This window comes from Pelophylax lessonae (genome assembly GCF_965119305.1).
Source record: "Pelophylax lessonae genome assembly, chromosome: 3".
NCBI classification, from domain to species: domain Eukaryota; kingdom Metazoa; phylum Chordata; class Amphibia; order Anura; family Ranidae; genus Pelophylax; species Pelophylax lessonae.
The window spans coordinates 69,148,377-69,168,719 of NC_138770.1; the positions used below are offsets into that span (position 1 = coordinate 69,148,377).

General features: G+C 43.8%; 1 protein-coding gene across 1 annotated transcript in view; it reads left to right on the forward strand.

Annotated features, from left to right (window-relative positions):
- The window catches only part of LOC309549330 (cytochrome P450 2G1-like), a 60,313-nt gene that overhangs the window by 21,304 nt on the left and 18,666 nt on the right, over nt 1-20,343 (forward strand). The window contains exons 3-5 of the mRNA XM_082249527.1: nt 9,220-9,369; nt 12,164-12,324; nt 14,546-14,722. Coding sequence (XP_082105653.1) covers nt 9,220-9,369; nt 12,164-12,324; nt 14,546-14,722 — 488 coding nt within the window. The remainder of the gene's footprint in view (nt 1-9,219; nt 9,370-12,163; nt 12,325-14,545; nt 14,723-20,343) is intronic.

The following is a 20,343-nucleotide window of genomic DNA, read 5'->3' on the forward strand; positions in this document are numbered from 1 at the left end:
AAATACCAATGGGGAGAGAGCGGATATGGACGGTGACCCGGAAACCGGAAGTCGACCCCGAAACCGGAAGTGACCTGGAAACCGGAAGTTGACCCCGGAAGTGACCCGGAAACCGGAAGTCGACCCCGAAAACCGGAAGTTAACCCGGAGACAGGAAGTCACCTGCGTTCCACAACCAGGAAGTAAGCAGGATGTGCAACTAATAGTATATATGAAGGGAATAAACCCATCTTTTATTCGCATTACATGCCAGATCTAAAATATTCATGCGGCCATATATATTACAATAGGCATAACGAACAGAATATAAGATTAACATTAATAATGTCAGTAGAACCGTCCACTAGTAGAGAAAACGACGCCATCTAGTGGGCATATAGCGGAACATGCTGCAAACATTACAATTAAAAGCCATACACACACATATTGAACAATAAGAGAAATAAAAATAAATAATACAACGTGTAAGCTGCAATATATTAAGACTATAGGAATAAGCGGAACCTTTTTAATTCCGCTTATTCCCATAGTCTTAATATATTGCAGCTTACACGTTGTATTATTTATTTTTATTTCTCTTATTGTTCAATATGTGTGTGTATGGCTTTTAATTGTAATGTTTGCAGCATGTTCCGCTATATGCCCACTAGATGGCGTCGTTTTCTCTACTAGTGGACGGTTCTACTGACATTATTAATGTTAATCTTATATTCTGTTCGTTATGCCTATTGTAATATATATGGCCGCATGAATATTTTAGATCTGGCATGTAATGCGAATAAAAGATGGGTTTTTTCCCTTCATATATACTATTAGTTGCACATCCTGCTTACTTCCTGGTTGTGGAACGCAGGTGACTTCCTGTCTCCGGGTTAACTTCCGGTTTTCGGGGTCGACTTCCGGTTTCCGGGTCACTTCCGGTTCCGGGGTCAACTTCCGGTTTCCAGGTCACTTCCGGTTTCGGGGTCGACTTCCGGTTTCCGGGTCACCGTTAGTGATGTCGCGAACCTAAAATTCGCCGTTCGCGAACGGCGAACGCGAACATTGGCAAATGTTCGCGAACCGGCGAACCGGGCGAACCGCCATAGACTTCAATAGGCAGGCGAATTTTAAAACACACAGGGACTCTTTCTGGCCACAATAGTGATGGAAAAGTTGTTTCAAGGGGACTAACACCTGGACTGTGGCATGCCGGAGAGGGATCACGCAAAAAAAAGTTCTTAAAAATTATAATTTTTTGATAGAGAGCCAATTATTGGAAAAATTAAAAAAAAATAAAAATAAAAAATTTCTTTGGATTTAGCATCTGGGGGGTCTAAAAGGTGTACCTGTGAAGTTTCAGCTCTGTAGCATGTCCAGAACCCCTAAAAAACAGCATTTTTCTTATATTTTCAGGAATACGGCTTCTCTGTGGCTGGCTTTTTTTCTTGCAGGCATTTAGCGGGCATATTTTTAGGCAGGCATGTAATTTTTTGTATTTAGTGTCTGGGGGGTCTAAAAAGTGTACCTGTCAAGTTTCAGCTCTGTAGCATGTCCAGAACCCCTAAAAAACAGCATTTTTCTTATATTTTCAGGAATACAGCTTCTCTGCGGCTGGCTTTTTTTCTTGCAGGCATTTAGCGGGCATTTTTTTAGGCAGGCATGTCATTTTTTGTATTTAGTGTCTGGGGGGTCTAAAAAGTGTACCTGTCAAGTTTCAGCTCTGTAGCATGTCCAGAACCCCTAAAAAAAAGCATTTTTCTTATATTTTCAGGAATACGGCTTCTCTGCGGCTGGCTTTTTCTCTTGCAGGCATATATATCAGTGGTGGGTGGGCAGTGGCACAGTACACTCTCTGTGGACCTGACAGCAGTCACTGGCACCCAGGCAACTGCAATTTAAAAAATATATATATATTTTTTTACTTTGCAAGCTGCTGTGCCACTTTATATATCAGTGGTGGGTGGGAAGTGGCACAGTACACTCTCTGTGGACCTGACAGCAGTCACTGGCACCCAGGCAACTGCAATTTAAAAAAATATATATATTTTTTTACTTTGCAAGCTGCTGTGCCACCTTATATATCAGTGGTGGGTGGGCACACAGTGGCACTGCAGTGGGCACAGTACACTCTGTGGACCTGACAGTAACTGGCAGCCCAGGCAACTGCAATAATAAAAAATATTTTTTTTTTCAATTTATTGCAACAAGATGCTGTGCCACCGTATATATATCAGTGGTGGGCAGTGCACTGCAGTGGGTACAGTGCACTCTGTGGACCTGACACAGCACTCACTGCAATTATGACAGAGGAAAAAAAAAATATTTTTTAAAATGCAAGGTACTGTGCCTGTGCCACCCGAAATGAGTGTGGTGTGCACACAGTACAGTCTGTGGTAGGTCTGTGGCCTCTCACACACAGCGGGCAGGCAACTGCAGTGTACAATAGATATATATATATATATATATAAAGAAAAAACTCTATTACCTTACCAGCCCTTAAAAGGGCTTTTGGGGACACTATATATATATATATATATGTATATATAAATAAAAAAAATCCTCAATTACCAGCCCTTAAAAGGGCTTTTGGGGACACTAGATAGATATAGATATATATATATAAGAAGAAACAACTCAATTACCAGCCCTTAAAAGGGCTTTTGGGGACGCTAGGTATATATATATATATATATATATAGAAAAAAAAAAAAACACAAATACCAGCCCTTAGAAGGGCTTTTTGGGGTGCTGATATTACAGCAGTAGTGGACCAAGAACACTGCAAGACCAGGAACACTGACTAACTGTCCCTAGCTTAACAGCAGCAGCAGCAGCAGCAGCTCTCCCTACTCTCACTACACACACTGCTTCAGAATGATCTAAGATGGATGCTGCCTTTGCTTATTTATAGGAGGTGGGAGGGTGTGGGAGGGAGGTACGCTGATTGGCTGGAAATGTGTCTGCTGACTGTAAAGTTCAGGGTCAAAGTTTGCCTCAATGATGTCTTATGGGGGGCGGACCGAACATCGCATATGTTCGCCGGCAGCGGCGAACGCGAACATGCTAAGTTCGCCGGGAACTGTTCGCCGGCGAACAGTTCTATACATCTCTAGTCACCGTCCATATCCGCTCTCTCCCCATTGGTATTTAGAGCTGTGACGACTGCCGGACCGCGCCCCTTGAAGACGTTCAGTGTAACGAAACGTACGTCGGGCGGTTACAGTGGACAAGCTCGCCCACAGTGAGGAGACGTGGCGGCCATCATTTTGGTGGAATGCCGTGGCGGAACATGCTTGGAAACAATTTGGACTGCTTTACATGCTTGTTATGATTGGATCCTTGTAAGTGTTTTTAATCTATTATTTTGATCTGGTTAATAAATGGTCTGCGCTATGATACTGCTTTGTGCTTCATTCCCTACATACCTGTGACTACTGACCTGAGACTTCCAGAGAAGGACGCATATTATCCAGGATACATATCGAGTCCTACTGAGTCTATTTTTGGCATTTGGGATCTCTGTCATGGGGATCATCGTTATGTGGTAAGGGTCAGTGTGAACTGGGTGTCTGGTGGTGGTATCACGGATTCGCTACATTTTTCATCTGATCATATTGGGACTTTACATGGACTTTTTAATCTTTCTGAGAACTTTTTACTGATGATTAGCGCTACATTGTTCTTATATTGCTTTTAGATCTGTTTTTTATTCCAGATTCTGTGTAGCAGCTTTTCTATTTGGATTTTATTACCAACTTCTGAAGTTTGTATGTTTGAAGCTTTGAATTTCAGTTAGCGCAGCAATTTTCTTTATTATTGTGTAGTAAAATGTAAATGTAAAAGCGTAAAACAGTTCTACGACTTGTAAACTGATTAACAGGAAACATGAAGATCCTCTCTGTGAAGTGTTGGGAAGTTTGATCTAGAAACTAGAGTGAGATTACAAGGGAGGAGATATCCTTAGTCCCAGTCTCATAGGGGTAACACTAAATGATGGCGAAGTCAGCGGAGCGACAACATCACAGCAACAGTACATAGAGAGTTCAATCGTCTAGTTAATATTCCTGGAGAGCTACAAGGGTCCGTATTTCCATGTGAATAATCTCAAATAAAACTGACACAGTACCTTATGAGAAACGCAAATGAGTGGTCCTTCTGTAAGTGTTCAGTTCCCAGATTGAAGAAGAGAGCTTACCGGAGCAATTTATGATCAAACAGGTCATGTGTGCACACTTCAGACAGCACCTAGAAGCTCTAAAGTCTGGCATCAGAAAAGAGATGGAGAAAATCTGAGACAAACATAAGAACAAATGAAGTGAGCATGACTTTTTTAAAAGAAAAAAAAAAAAAAGAGAAAAAACCAAAACTCATCGCATCCGGTTCCATTCTATTACTGTAGGACGTGTACTCAAATAAAATCTCTGTTTCAGCAGTCAGACTTGTAGTTTAGCTGTAGTCAAAAGAACCATAAATCTATCTAGGCTCAGAGGCACCCTCTAGTGGTGTAATAAATGCCAAATTAAGCAGAGTAGACCCTTTTATATCCGTGCATGTAATGATAGCAGGCAAGTAAGATTAGTTTAGTTTAAATCGCCACCTGCTGGGGCCATCTTGCAATAGCAATCCTTGTAGTGAGTGTAACTTCCCTGGAGAGGGAGAGAAACCAAATTGCAGGCAATGTCACATGCAAAAAATAAAAAATTATCCAACGTGGATGACAAAAAATGTGACATTATGCTGAGAGTGGAATAAAGTCAAAGGCAGATTGCATCACTTAGAGTCTCTTAATCTCAGCGTTTTAGGAGGAGAAGCAAAGGTAACTGAGGGTTCTTGTTCTTTGCTCTTTTACCTCCTTTGGGAAAAGGGGATCTGTGAGCTGACGTTGAAGGTGAGCTTTCATAAGCATAATGGTTAACCGGGGATGTAGGCAGCAAAAACTCAGCATACCAATCTGGTAAGCTGATTTGGTCTAAATGTAGGTTTGAACAGAATGAGGACAAATCATCAGGTGTTCGCAGGAGATAATTCTTCCCTTGAAAGGTCGCTTGTAAAGCAAAGGGATATTTCCATTTGTATGGTATATTTCTTTCCTTCAGGGCTTCCAAAAGAGGTCTTACTGCTCTCCTGTTTTTCAGGGTGATTGGGGATAGGTCCTGAAAGAGCAGGATTGGAGCTTCATTAAAAAGGATTTGGTTGCTTTGTCTGGATTTGGCCAAGATTTCCTCTTTGAGTGTATGGATGGTTAGACAACATATTACATCTCTTGGGGGCATAGAGTCAGGGGCTTTTTGTCTAAGTGCCCTGTGTGCTCTGTCCATTTCAATAGGTGACTCGGCAGGTCTTTCCAGCAGATTGTTGAAAATGGATGATAGAGCAGATCGGATGTCACCACCATCCACAGATTAGGGCAGGCCCCGCACCCTTATGTTATTTCTTCTGCCACGATTGTCTAAGTCCTCCAAGTGCCTATTCATAGCAATTAGATGCCCTGAATGGGTGCTGGCCACATCTTCCAGCCTTTTGATCGCTCTATCCCTATGTTTGCCTGATTTTTCAACCCCCGCCATTTGGTCTGTCAGTCTCACAATGTCCGATTTGAGGTCAGTTATGGCTGCTGCAAAAGAGCCTTTGATATCGGCTGCTATCGCCATCATGTCATTGAAAGGCAGTTGTCTGTCTCTGGGTGATGTATCACTTACATTATCCTCAGAAGCAGCGATAGAGTCATTATCGATCTCTTCCTCTTCATCTGATGACGGCCTCCGCGCCATTTTGTTGCCTAAAGTGTGCCTCCTGGTGAGCTCCGCCTGGGCCTTAAAGATATCGGTGATAATCTTTCCCTGGGGGGCTTTGAGGGTCTTCAATGTTTTGCCCTGGGGGTTCGCCTTCACTATCCTGCCCATATTGCAGCAAAATTGAGCTTTATAAGTGCCGTAGAACAAGTGCAAGGTCGCTTCAGGTCCGGAGCTCCGGTCTCAGGCAGCCATCCACGCTGTGCGCCAAGCCACACCCCGTATTTTTTATCTCTCAGCATTGGATTTTATCTATGATACAGCATTTTAAGGTTATAGAACTGGGATCTTTTGCTTGAGGGCTATACACATTTATTTATTTTGCTATATATTCTAATTTTTACACATCTGGATAGATTTTTATTTGCGCAACACTAATATTATATTTATAGGTTAGACATTTACACCCTAACTGCCTTTAGAAATGAGGATGAAATCCTTGGACCCATTGTCAGATCCTACGCTGGTGCAATGGGTCCTGGGTTCCTCCTGGTGCATGACACTGCCCCGCTCTATGTGGCGAAAGTATACAGCCAGTTCCTGGAGAATAAAGAAAATGATACCACTGAATGGCCCACTGACGTAAATCAAATAGAACACCTCTAGGACATTATGTTTTGGTCCATCTGACGCCACCAGGTTACACCTTAGTCTGTTTAGGAGCTCAGGGAAATACCCCAAGACACCATCCGTCATCTCATTAGAAGCATACCCTGACGTTGTCAGACATGCATACAAGAATGTTGGGGCCATAAAAACTACTGAGTACCATTTTGAGCTGCTTCAATGAAATTTTAGCAAAATGGACTAGCCTACTGCATCATTTTTTTCACTTTGATTTTTGGGGTGTCTTTGAGTTTAGTCCTCTGTAGGTTGATCATTTTAATTTCTATCAAACGATGTGGCATCCTTTCATTCATAACTCATTACCCAGTCCATAGCAGTATAGATATCCAGCATGGTATATTTCCCCATTGAAATATGATGTGTTTTGAAAGTATTCCTTTAATTTTTTGAGCAGTATATATACACAGTGCAGGGCTCAAAATTTCAGGTCCGGAGCTTCTACCTAGGCCTTAAAAGTGGCCCCATCCAACCCCTACCCTGCCTCACCCCTAATTCCACCCCTAAACATGCCCTCATAAATTATCTCATGATATTTCACTGGTACCCATCTGTGCCAATCAATGCAGCTTTTCACTGCATTCAGATGACAGGGAGGAATCGGGGGGAGAGCCGGCCGGATCACACAGAATGGGGATCTCTCTCTGTGACACAGCTTGTATCTGAAACACCGGCCACTGTATAACAAAGTCCCGCCTCCTGGACCGGGACCGGCTCTGATGATTGACTTCACATTACTTCATTTTCCCGGCATTGTGCTGTCTATCATAGGAGCCATCTCGGAGGTGAGATTTTGTTTGACAGCAGCCGGCGTTTCAGATACAAGCCTTGCCACAGCGGGAGATCCCCGCTCTGTGTGATCCGGCTGGCTCTCCTCTTCCTCTCCTCTCCCTTCCCCAAAGTTTCCTGGCTGATTGTCCTCACCTTGTTTCCACTCACCAAGTGGAAAGTTTGAGGGCTGTATGCAGTATATATACATATAGTCAGAATCAGCAGCAAGACATATTGGTAAAAGCAAAACTACTTTATTTTCAAAATGTAAATGACAACCAGCATAAAATGCTGGACCCAACCCTTCTGTCCTATACAATACATATATTGAGAGAGAGAGCGACGCATAGCAGAAGTTAAAATCTGGATTTAGACTTGGCACCTAAAGCAACAAAACACCAGGAGAAGAATCAGGGTTTACAATCAGCCTAAAGGATTTCTATTGCATTTTGTAAGAGCTCACAGTGTGATTTGAAAAAAGTGAACACAAACTGAATGCAAAAAAGTGCACAGGGTTTACCTTTGGTCCAGATCATTAAACACCCAGCTGCAAGGCTGCAGGCAAGGGCAGTCAGTCTTGGTCCACCTTAGACAAAGTCAAGCAGACTCTATTCTTCAGGTGACCTGGTTCACCCAGGTACGAGGATGACACTACCTAAATAATGAGAGTAGAAACTTCCAAAACTCTCAGGTGGGCATAAACATGGTTAAGATTTACAGCAGATAGATCTTAGTGTAGAAGTATATTTTGTGAGAAGCCTGGGGGCTAACTCGCCCAACAAGGCTCCAGCTGTAACTAAAATATCACTTTTGGGTGGACTGACCTTTAAACTTGCCACCTGTTAAAAGAAGGTGGAAGGTAAGTTTTGCATGGTCCAGCCACAGCCCGTCTTGCCACATTTTCTTGCCACCCACCTCCAAGAAATTTCCCTCTCCTCCCCAACAACCTAAAAAACAAACACACACATAGACTTATCTCAAAAAGCTTTAATAAAATGTAATAAAGGACTGGTCCACACTCACTGATTGGTTGCTAGAGGTAACTGCATATCCTTACCGCTCACTGATTGGTTGCTAAGGGTTACTGCTCACTGATTGGTTGTTAGAGGTTACTGCTTATCACTATATTGGTTACTAGAGGTTACAGCACATCCTTAACGCTAACTGATTGGTTGCTGGAAGTTACTAAACATCATTATTTTTCACTGATTGGTTGTTAAAGATTACAACAGATCACTTAAGTTTAATGATTTGGCTGCTGAAGGCAGGCCTGGTGCAAGGATTTTTGTCTTCACAGGCAAAGGTGCATTTTGTTACCCTCAACCCCCACCATTCTCTCAGGCATGGTTGCATTAAATTAAACATTGGGCAAGGCTTAATAAAATGTAGATTATGATTAGAAACAATGAAGAAACCTGAGCATCACACCTGTCTCCAGCCCTGCAGAACATCACACCTGTCTCCAGCCCTGTAGACCGTCACACCTGTCTCCAGCCCTGCAGAACAGCACACCTGTCTCCAGCCCTGTAGTCCATCACACCTGTCTCCAGCCCTGCAGAACATCACACCTGTCTCCAGCCCTGCAGAACATCACACCTGTCTCCAGCCCTGTAGACCGTCACACCTGTCTCCAGCCCTGCAGAACAGCACAGCTGTCTCCAGCCCTGCAGAACATCACACCTGTCTCCCCTCTCCCAGATAATCCTGGGCAGCGCAGGTTAAAGGGGCAGCTGCTTTGGGCCCAACAACAATGACTGGACCTGGAGCAGCTGCCCCTTTTTCCCTGTGTTAAAGATGGCCCTGGTCCAGCATTACTGAGTTTCCTGTTTCTTGTTAGTCCCTTAGACAGCTTTCTGCTAACCAACCTCCAGCCAGTATAAACCAAAATTTCAATCTGTCATCATCCACATTCTCTATCTGATAAATGAGGGGCGATTTTTAAAGCACAGGGAGTTTGGCAGAGTTGACTCTCTGCTAAGAAGTGCTCAAGGTATTTTAGAATATACTGTATATTACAATATCAAGTAAATTAATATTTTCCCATATTTAGGTATTATCACCACTAATGGTGAACGTTGGCAACAAATTAGGCGGTTTGCAGTGACCACACTGAGAAATTTTGGAATGGGTAAGCGATCAATGGAGGAGAGAGTGCAGGAGGAATCCCATCACCTAATAAAGGCTATAGAGGATACTGGAGGTAAGATCAGGCAAAAGGAAGTCACTGATATGTTATGATGTAACAGGCAGGCCAAGACATCCTGCCATTCTTGGTAGGTGTGTAAGGTGTAGAGGTGGATATTAAGGAGGACATTTTTCTATTTGTTCATTTAGAATATCTTTGAGGTTGCTTGACCTGTGCAAAGATTGATAATTTTTGGCTTTTCAGGGATATACCTTACAAAGCTACTGGTAAGGAACGCCAGTAATATCAGATATCATTCTTTAGGGCTCTTCAACAAAGTCCCAACTCTGCTTGTGGGTAGGTGCAGCGTGGTTTGAAAAGTGATGAGTCTGGTTGTAGAATAGAGAACTTGTATTGAAGAACAAGGCTCAACTGAACAGACAACCCAGTGGAAGAGCACCATGCCAGGTAAACACTCACAGTGGATTCAGATGCACCCACAGTGTCTGTCTTGGAGGGTGGAATGCTGCCTGGCCGGTCTGGAACCATGAGGAGGCCTCCACAGAAGCATGGTGCTTCGTTAGCCTGTCCCTACTCTTTAGGATCCTCTCCCTAACACTAAACACTTTCCCTGACAGATGGGAGATCTGTCCCTAGCCTGTCCACCAATCCCAGGAGCAAGGGTCCTGAATCGACTCTGCCACGCCTAAGATGACCGCCAGAGTCACGTGGGCGTCCAGCATCCAATCAGATCACTGCCTAAGTAAATCAGGAAACCATAGAGGAACCATGTTCCCCATGACTTCCTCTCTCTCTGCATTGCCACTGCGGTTGAGCGCCACTTGCAGTGGAGACAGCAGGCTGCACCTGCCTACATGCTACCAATACAGGACAAAACCACCCAAAAGGGTTTTACAACATTTAAGAACTAGGTGCTTCCAAAACCATTGAAACATGTATTTTATTTTACTATTGATGAAAAAATGGATTTATCCAAATACGTCTTCTGATTTTATTTTTATTTTTTTGTAAATCTTTGTACAAACATTGAATACAATCAATTATTATTAATATTATATTATATCATATTGTAAATATTATCGATTTCACAGTAGGAAACTTTGCAAAGTAGAAACTCTCAGCTGCACTTTTTTTGCTGCTTAGATTGGAATGAGCTTTTTTGTGTGTATTTAGGGCCGTTTAGTTTATTTATTTGAATGAGTTTTATAGCATTTGTGTATTTTCCTCTTTTTGTGTATTTACCTTTTTTCAATGTCTGTTTTTTTCATTGCTCCCTGGCACCAGGGATCGGCCTCAGCAACAACAACCCCTTCATGGACCAGGGGGTTGGTGCTGCCTGTTACCTCTGGGGGTGTTTGCAGCCTTTTACCTCCGGGGGAGGGGGGCCTTGGGAGGTTGCGTGCAGACTGTTTCCTCCAGGAGAGGGGGGGTGGTTGCTGCCTTTTACCTCTGGGGGGAAGGGGTGATGTGTGCAGCCTGTCACCTCCCTTGTGTGAGCACTGCCTGTCACCTCCAGGGGGCAGGTGTGTATGCAGCCTCTCACCTGGAGGAAGGGCGTGTGTTGGCGCAACCTGTCATCTCTGGAGGTTGTGGGCATGTGCAGCCTGTCACCTCCGGGCCGGCCTTGCTCTCCTCCCTCCTCTTCTTCCTCTCTCTTTTCCTCTTGTAGGTTAGGTCACCACAGAGAGGAAAGGAAGTATTAGTGCTAGGGAAAGGGGGGTGGGCACCCTCTGGTGGTGGGAGAGTGGCAGTGCAGGTTGTGCTGACTAGCTTGCCTGTCGCCCACCCCCATCCATGTTGTCCAGCCCCCAACAGGCCACTGACCAGCACTTGCAGCATTGCAGGGGTTGAGGACCCCTGCCTTAGTACACCCATCACCCCAGCAAGGATACTATACAGTCATTCATCCCAGCGAGAAAGCCAGAATGATGACATAGCACTTCTATTGGACACTGATAAGTACAGATACTACACTTAATCTTAGTCAAAGGGCTGAGAAGTGCCCAAAGAGGATGAAACTTCCCTGACCCCCCCAAAACATAAGATTCCTGGCAGAGACAAGAGCACCCAATGCCATCTAGCCAAAAAGGCCTGGCATACTCCTATCCTTATGGCTAGCCAAAGTCGAACATCAAGTATTAGGGACTCTCCCAAACAGACATGAGACATGACACAATATGACATTACATTACATTATATTACACCACACTACACCACCTCCCCCTAGACTTCAGGGCAGGCCTGGTTTAGCCACAGTCTACCATCCTTATGGAGTGGAGTCACACATAAAAATAGTGAAGTGACACATAGAGAGAAAAATAAAAGGCCTCATTGTATAATATAATGGCTAAGCCTTGCAGCCCGGTAACACAATTGCCCCAATCTCAGACAAAAGGCCTAGCTCACAAGGCTTAATGCAGACAAAAAGAGAGTGGTGTCATGATCTCAGACCCACAGTGGTCCTCCAGCATGCCAGAGTTGCCACTTCCAGGGGGTGGTTGATACCCAGTCCCCAGACAGACCAGGTAGCACTGCCGAAATCAGGAAGAACTGAGTCCCTCAAGTCTCTCCACACTAGGGAAGTCATTCTGACTCCCGCCTTATCCAGCCCTTAATTTGGATTTTGATGAAGTTCCCTCAGGACTCCATCATATCAGCAGAAAGTTGAACAAAGACACCAGTCCATCCAGTTCAACTTGTGTCAACCATTCTTGCCAAAAGGCCAGAATCACAGTGGAGTACCCCTACTTGGCTCTGATGAATACAGAGGTTAAACCTAAGCTTAGCCAAAATGTTGAGAAGCAATAAGGTCCCATATTGTATTAAAGTTTATTCCTTACATCCCCAGGAAAAGTATTCAATCCTCACACGGTTCTCAGTCGTGCAGTAAACAATGTAATAAACTTAGTGGTGTTCGGCCGACGCTGGGACTATGAAGACGAGACCTTCTTGAAATTGATCTGCATCACCAACAATCTGTTCCATTTTTTCCGAAGGCCCCTAGGAGTGGTCAGTGCACTTTTTTTCTTTTCTTATTTAAAGTTTTACTGGATTCCAAAGAAATTGTACATCTTCAGCTACATAGGTCAGTGAGGACTTGTTTTATCCACTTCAGCCCCAGAAGGTTTTACCCTCATTTTTTGCGATATGGCACTGCTTTGCACGGTCGTACGACGCTGTACCCAAATAAAATTGATGTCTTTTTTTCCCCACAAATAGAGCTTTCTTTTGGTGGTATTTGATCATCTCTGAGGTTTTTATTTTTTGCGCTAAAAACAAAAAAAGACCGACAAGTTTGACAAAAAAAAAAAAAAAAAAAACAATATTGTTTACTTTCTGCTATAAAACACAGCCAATAAAAAAATATAAAAAAAATCAAATTTCTTCATCAATTTAGGTAAATAGGTATTCTGCCTCATATTTATGGTAAACAAAATCCCAAAAAGAATATATTGATTGGTTTGCACAAAAGATCTACAATCTATAGGATAGATTTAGGGACTTTTTTTGTTTATTGTTTTTACTAGTAATGGTGGTGAACTGCGACATTGCGACGGACAGATTTGACACTACCCGTGACACTTTTTGGGGACCAGTGACACCAATACAGCGATCAGTGCTAAAAAAAAATGCACCTTAATTGTATAAATTACACTGGCAGGGAAGGGGTTAACATCAGGGGCAATGAAAGGGTTAACTGTGTTCGACTAAAGACTGAAGACTAGGAGTCTAGTAAATGTAAATGGAGAAGGAGCACAACAAAGGAATAAAGTGATAAAAAAGAAAGTGGGAGAAGGAGGGCATATGAGTAGCGGGGTTATAGGGGGAAATAGGTTGGGAAATAGGTTGTAATTGCAATATGTGAAATATTTATATATTTGGCTGTATACATTTGTAAAAAAAAAAAAAAACCTGTTCCCTGGGTGTGCTTTCTAACTGTGTGGGGGATGGACTGACTGGAGGAAGAGAGACTTCTGTGTTCCTGATTGGCAGGAACACAAGATCTCTCTCTCTCCCTCTGTGTCAGAATGGCGGTCTGCCCTGTTTACATAGGCAGACTGCCGTTCGGTCTCTCCTATGAATGATCTGCGGGTCCCTGTGGCTATCGTGTCCGCTGGACCCACTGATTGGCTCCCGCTGTGACCAGTGCTCGTGCCCCCCCAGAGCCGACAACAATAATCACGTACAGGTACTTTTTTTTGCGCTTACGGGCCGCCCTGCCGCAGTAAATGTATGTGGGGCGGTCCTTAAGTGGTTAAAGCTCTTTTACTGTTAAAATGTATAAATTCCTTACTTTTCTAAATCTGCGCACAAGTTCACTTTGAGAATAAGCAGAGCTTTTTTTCAGCGGGAACGCGGGGGAACACAGTTCCGGCACCTCCAGGAATGAATATATGTAATGGCAAGGGGTGCTGGAGGTGTGCTGCAGGGTCTGTTGATGCTGGTTGCTGGGGATCTATTGTCACTGGAGGGAGAACGCAGTTCCGGCACCTCCAGGACTGAATATATGTAATGGCAAGGGGTGCTGGAGGTGTGCTGCAGGGTCTGTTGATGCTGGTTGCTGGGGATCTATTGTCACTGGAGGGAATCTATTATTGCAGGGGGGTCTGTTCCTGGAGAGATCTGTTGTTGCTGGCAGGGAATCTATTGTTGCTAAGGGTGGGTCTTATGTTGCTGGGGGGGTCAGTCGTTTCTGGGAAGGATCTACTGTTGAGGAAGAGGTCTATTGTTGCTGGCTGCTGGAAGATCTGTTGTTTCTTCCGGGGTCTATGCGTTGCTGAGGAAGGGGTGGTATTTTCTTGTAGGTGGTCCATTGATGCTGGGGGGGAGAATTTATTCTTCCAGAGGGTCTGCTGATGCTGGCTGCGAGGAGATCTGTTGTTGCTGCTAGGGAGGGGTTTTTTTTGTTGTGAGTGGTCCATTGTTGCTGGCTGCAGGGGATCTATTCTACTGCTTTTCTTGTTATCATTACCAAGCTCAATACAAATTAGTTAGTACCACAAATGTTACTGTATTATCTAAAAGGGGTGGTCTTGGGAGGTGGGTAATGGGTGGAACCAAGAAACGGTGCTCGGAGGTGGGTAGGGGCGGAGACAAGGGGTGACTTGAAAAGGGGGAGTTCCGGCACCTATTCTCTGAGAATAAGTATTACTCGACAAGGCAGTAAGAGTAATTAAATAAGTAAAACTAGAGAACTTTTGTGTATAAATTTGCTCTTCTCCCTCTTCAGGCATATTCTACATTTAACAGTCTAATGAAGCGTCTTCCAGGTCCCCATCAGAAGGTGTTTGCAGACTGTGATCATGTGAAATCTTTCATCAGTGAGGAAATTAACTCTCACAGGAGATCCCTGGACCCAGAGTCCCCTCGAGACTTAATAGACTGCTTCCTCATTCAGGCCAACAAGGTAATGGGCTGTATACATGGGATTTTCTATGAAGAGGTCGTATATACTGTTTATTGACTGTGTTTAATATGTTTATGTACCTTTACTATGTGATCGGTATACTTTTTTGTAGGCATTTTTCTGCTTTCCTTACTATTTCTCACACTTTGTTACTTCCTTCTTTCCACGACCGAGAACCATGTGAGGATTGAAGGCTGTACCTGGGGATGTAAGTCTTGCTGTCCACCCTGGAGCCTTCCCTCCGGCCTTGGGTCCAGCCTCCACTTTCTCCAGGATCTCCTTTCTGATGTTACCTTTCACAGGTCTGTGGAGTTTCTCCTCCTTTTCATCCCTATGTACTTTTCTGCAACCAGTGGAACTACTCTGCTATGGGTGTTGGCATCTTCTGTGCTCTCCCTGTTCAGAGCTCAAACTATTTTGTGTTTCTAATGGATGAGTTTTCTGTTTATTTCCACCTTCAGCACACTCATTTGGTGACTTTACTTGGGTTTATGTTTGTTTTTTTGGACTTTTCTCTATTCTACATTCCTGGTAGAGATGGCCTTGCTGTTCACCCGGCTGTCAGTTCGTGGCGAATTTTGCTTGTTCGCTACCCGCCAAATTTGCGAACACATGGCACAGTTCGTGGCGTCCATATTTGTTTACATTGGGGAGAACTTTGACCCTTGACACAGCCGTCAGATGGAACAGGACAGCCAATTGAAACATTCCAGCACATGGACAGTCCCCCTACCCTATAAATAGATTGCTAGACACATATAGCTCTGTTAACTACTTGCTGACTGCCTAACGCAGATCTACATCGGCAGTCAGCCCCTCACAGGCAAAGCGACGTAGGTCTACGTCGCTAGCTTGTGAGGGTCTAGGGAGCGAGCGTGCGCCGCCGGAGGCGCGCTCCCGCGCGGTCACGCACCCCCCCTCGCGTGTGACCGGCGGAGCCTTCCTATATATAAATTTAGGTTTATTAGGGAGAATTTTTGAGAGAGTTCTATCAGATTTTAATATTGGCCAGTATTTCTTAACCACTTGCCGACTGCCTAACGCCGATCTACGACGGCAGTCAGCCCCTCACAGGCAAAGTGACGTAGGGCTACGTCACTAGCTTGTGAGGGTCTAGGGAGCGAACGTGCGCCCCCGGAGGCGCGCTCCCGCTCCCGCGTGGTCACGGACCCCCCCGCGCGTGTGACCGGGGGACCCGATGTCCGCCGGTCACTCTGCGATCGTCGGGGGAGAGGGAGAAAGTCAGGCGGCTTGTGTAAACAAGCTGCCTGTCATTCAACCCTGTGTATGAAGGATGATCATACGGTTCTACTATGTAGAACCGTTGATCACTGTTCATACATCTGAAGCCACAGCCAATCACAGTAGAAAGCACGCCCCTAGGGACACACATAGCCCCTCCCTTTCAAAAAAAGTTAACCCCTTCACTGCCAGTGTATTTTTACAGTAACAGTGCATATGTATAGCACTGATTACTGTAGAAATGCCACTGGTAACCCCAAAAGTGTCAAAAATGTCAGTCAAGGGTCCGATCTGTCCGCCGCAATGTCGCAGTACCGCAAAAAAAAAAATCGCAGATCGCCACCATTACGCGTTAAAAAAAAAACAACAAAAATGACAAAAATCTTTCCCTTTGTTAGTAAACGCGATAACTTTTGCGCAAACCAATCAAAATACGCCTTTTGCGATTTTTTTTTACCAAACATAGGTAGCATAAAACAAATTGGCCGAAAATGTTAAAAAATTTAGATTTTTACATTTTTTTGGGGGGGAATTTCATATAAAAAAATGTGAAAAATATTGCTATTTTTGCAAAATTTACGCTCTTTTTTTGTTTATAGCGCATGATCAAAAAATCGCACAGGTGATCAAATACCACCAAAAGAAAGCTCTGTTTGTGGGAAAAAAGGACGCCAAATTAGTTTAGATACAGAGTCGCACGACCGCGCAATTGTCCGTTAAAGTCAGGCAGTGCCGAATCGCAAAATACCCCCTGGTCAGGAAGGGGGTAAAATCTTCCGGGGCTTAAGTGGTTAAGATCCACAAAAGCCCTTTTCAGGGCTGGAATTTCGGTATAGGTCTAGTATCTTTTGAGCTTAGGGAGAGGTATCCTGTGGTTGCTGTAGGGGCAGTTAGAGATCGGCTGCAGTCACACAGAAATCGCTTTGTCAATGTCCACCAAAGTCATTTAAAATGCTCCAATGTCGTTCTAGGGTCTATTACAGTCACTTTACTACAGGGGCAGGTATCCAGTGGTTGCTGTAGGGGCAGTTAGAGATCGGCTGCAGTCACAAATCGCTCTGTCAATGTCCACAAAAGTCCTTTTGAGGGCTATTTCGGTATAGATCTAGTATCTTTAGAGCTTAGGGAGAGGTATCCTGTGGTTGCTTTAGGGGCAGTTAGAGATCGGCTGCAGTCACACACAAATCACTTTGTCAATGTCCACCAAAGTCCTTTAAAATTCTCTGCCAAATTGTGGAATGGATGCGGACCCATTTTACAGATGTGTGAATGGACCCTATACATATTAGACAATGTATTTACCGGCTGCTGTCAGTTCTGGCTGATTTATGAAAAAAAAATATATATTTTTTGCTGTAAAAAAAAATAAAAAAAATTAGGGCAACTTTTTCTATTGCAATACTTCTGTTATGACATTGTCCATGTGCTGGGACTATTTGTGCACAGCTAGTACGTCTTTTGTGGCTGCAAATATGACCTAAAGGTTTTTAAAGTTCGCCTCCCATTAAAGTCAATAGGGCCCCCCGCGAACTCGCGGTTCGCAGACTTTTGAGAAAATTTGCGGCTGGCGTTCGCGAACCGCCCCGGCCGATGTTTGTCCATCACTAATTCCTGGTGCTGCAGGCATACTTTTTCCTATACATATAGTATGTTCATCATGGTCTTCTATTCCAGCCCTGACTGAGCTTGGGTGCCCATTTTGCTAAGGGAGCATGGTACTATGTCATGTAGTTCTTCTGTCTCTGACATCTGTCAATAGCACCTGTATTTTTCTTTTTCCTTTATTTATGTCTACTTTGTATGGTATTTTGTTGTTATTTTTCTGTTGTCTCACATTTTGACATTTGCCCAATATTGGGTTTAGCTGGAACCTTGACATTTGCACTTGTTGATGTCATCACATGTGGATGGTGATGATGGTAGGGGATTTAGGGTATATACACTATATTACCAAAGTATTAAGATGCTTGCCTTTACACACACGCATGAACTTTAATGGCATCCAACTCTTAGTCCATAGGGTTCAATATTGAGTTGGTCCACCCTTTGCAGCAATAACAGCTTTAACTCTTCTGGGAAGGCTGTCTACAAGGTTTAGGAGTGTGTCTATGAGAATGTTTGACCGTTCTTCCAGGAGCACATTTTTAAAGCCAGGCACTGATGTTGGATGAGAAGGCCTGGCTTGCATCCCCACTCTCATTCATCCCAAATATGTTCTATTGGGTTGAGGTCAGCACTCTGTGAAGGCCAGTCAAATTCCTCACTTTCTCATCCATGCCTTTATGGACCTTGTTTGTGCACTGGTGTGCAGTCATGTTGGAACAGGAAGGGGCTATCCCCAAACTGTCCCCACAAATTCTGGAGCATGAAATTGTCCAAAAGGTCTTGGTGTGCTGATCCCTTAAGAGTTCCCTTCACTGGAACGAAGGGGCCAAGCCCAACCCTTGAAAAACAACCCCACACCATAATCCCCCCTCCATCAAATTATTTGGACCAGTACACAAAACAAGACATGGATGAGTGAGTTTGGGGCGGAGGAACTTGACTGGCCTGCACAGAGAACACCTTTGGGATGAATTAGAGCACAGACTGCGAGCCAGGCCTTCTCTCCAACATCAGTGCCTGACCTCACAAATGTGCTTCTGGAAGAATGATCAAACATTCTCACAGCCTTCTCAGAGGAGTTAAAGCTTTCATGGGTGGACCAACTCAATATTGAACCCTACGGACTAAGACTGGGATGCCATTAAAGTTCATGTGCGTGTAAAGGCAGGCGTCCCAATAATTTTGGTAATATAGTGTATGTTGTGTTGCTTCACTTGTTTATTGTCCTGAAGAAGACGAGTTTGTGCCTCGTTGAAATGTCAAAATAAACTCTTCACTGTGCATTCACCTATATAGAACCATGAGTGCCTTTCTCTCTATTGGACTTACACGAGACAGTAGCATAGAATATCATTTCATATTCTAATGCTGAGGGCCAATCTAGAAAATGTGCACAACCTGCTGCAAATTGTTATGCCATTTATTTAGAATGGTACCCCAACACAAAACTTTATTAGCAGGTAACATATATCCCATGTGGTACAGTCATCTATAAACTGTAGGGATCGCTGGTTAAATAACATTGTTATAAATATCAAATTGAAAATAAGTTAAAGTGAAATTCCAGCCAATATGTTTTTAGTTCAGGACAGGCAGGAAGAGTTAAAACCTCATTTGGGCTTTGAACTCTGTCTAATTTGTCTGGTCTCCCTTTCTGTATGGCCAAAAAAAAGATGGTAGATTATCTAGCCCATGGATCCTCACACTACGGCCCTCCAGCTGTTGAGGAACTACACATCCCATGAGGCATTGTAAAACTCTGACATTCACAGACATGACTAGGCATGATGGGAAGTGTAGTTCCTGAACAACTGGAGGACCATAGTTTGAAGACCCTGGATATAGCCCTTCCAACTCTATGTAGCCCTGATCCCAGGGGAGTGGCTTAATGCAGACATATCCTCTTCACTTCGGTGACCCTGAATGATCTCCAACCCACCTGACACTATTGGTTCTGTCATTGTAAATAATCAAGACCACAGAAAGGTTGCAATAAAGAACCAAATTTACTGACCTTTGACTTGCGTTTAGTAGAATACACAAACAAGGTCAATAGACCAATTGATTAAGAACATCAATAACAATATAGATCCTGGATCCCCAACCTATAAATTGAGTAGGGTTCAGCACTCAGGATCAAAGATACAATCCTCACATATATAAATATATATATACATATATATGCTAGAGGATTGATACCCTTTAAGGCTGTAAAGACGCTGTGTTTTAATGTAAGAAAGAGAGTGACCACAATTCAAAGTTGACAGTGCTTAAAGAATAACTCTACCATTAATAGCTCTCTAGGAAGAATATTATATCTGCACTAAATAACTATCAGAGTGCATTCTGTATACTAATGGGGGCCCCCTTTACACTGAATTGCAAGAGTCTCCTGGATGAGTGAGGCCTCACTAATCTTCACCGGCAAGGGATCCTCAGCCAATCCAAAGGAAGTATTTGTAAGCCACAATAATGGTGATTAATCAACTGTAAACCCCAGGGTAATAACCAGCAATTGTAATCCAAACAGATGAAAGAGGAGAAAAGATTCCGGTACTTCACGATAGACAGCCTAACACTGAGAGAAGGGCTTAAGGCCTTTCTTGCCTGCCACGCACTATGCAGAACAACAGTGTCCTGTGGCGACCGTTATGTTAAATAGGGCCCTCTGCTAAACAGCTCTGCAGTCCCGCCCTGGCTCAGTCTAGGCGTAATGTCAGAACTTTGACTGGATTTCTCTCACCCAAGGTCCAGAACTCCGTTCCCAGGTCTCT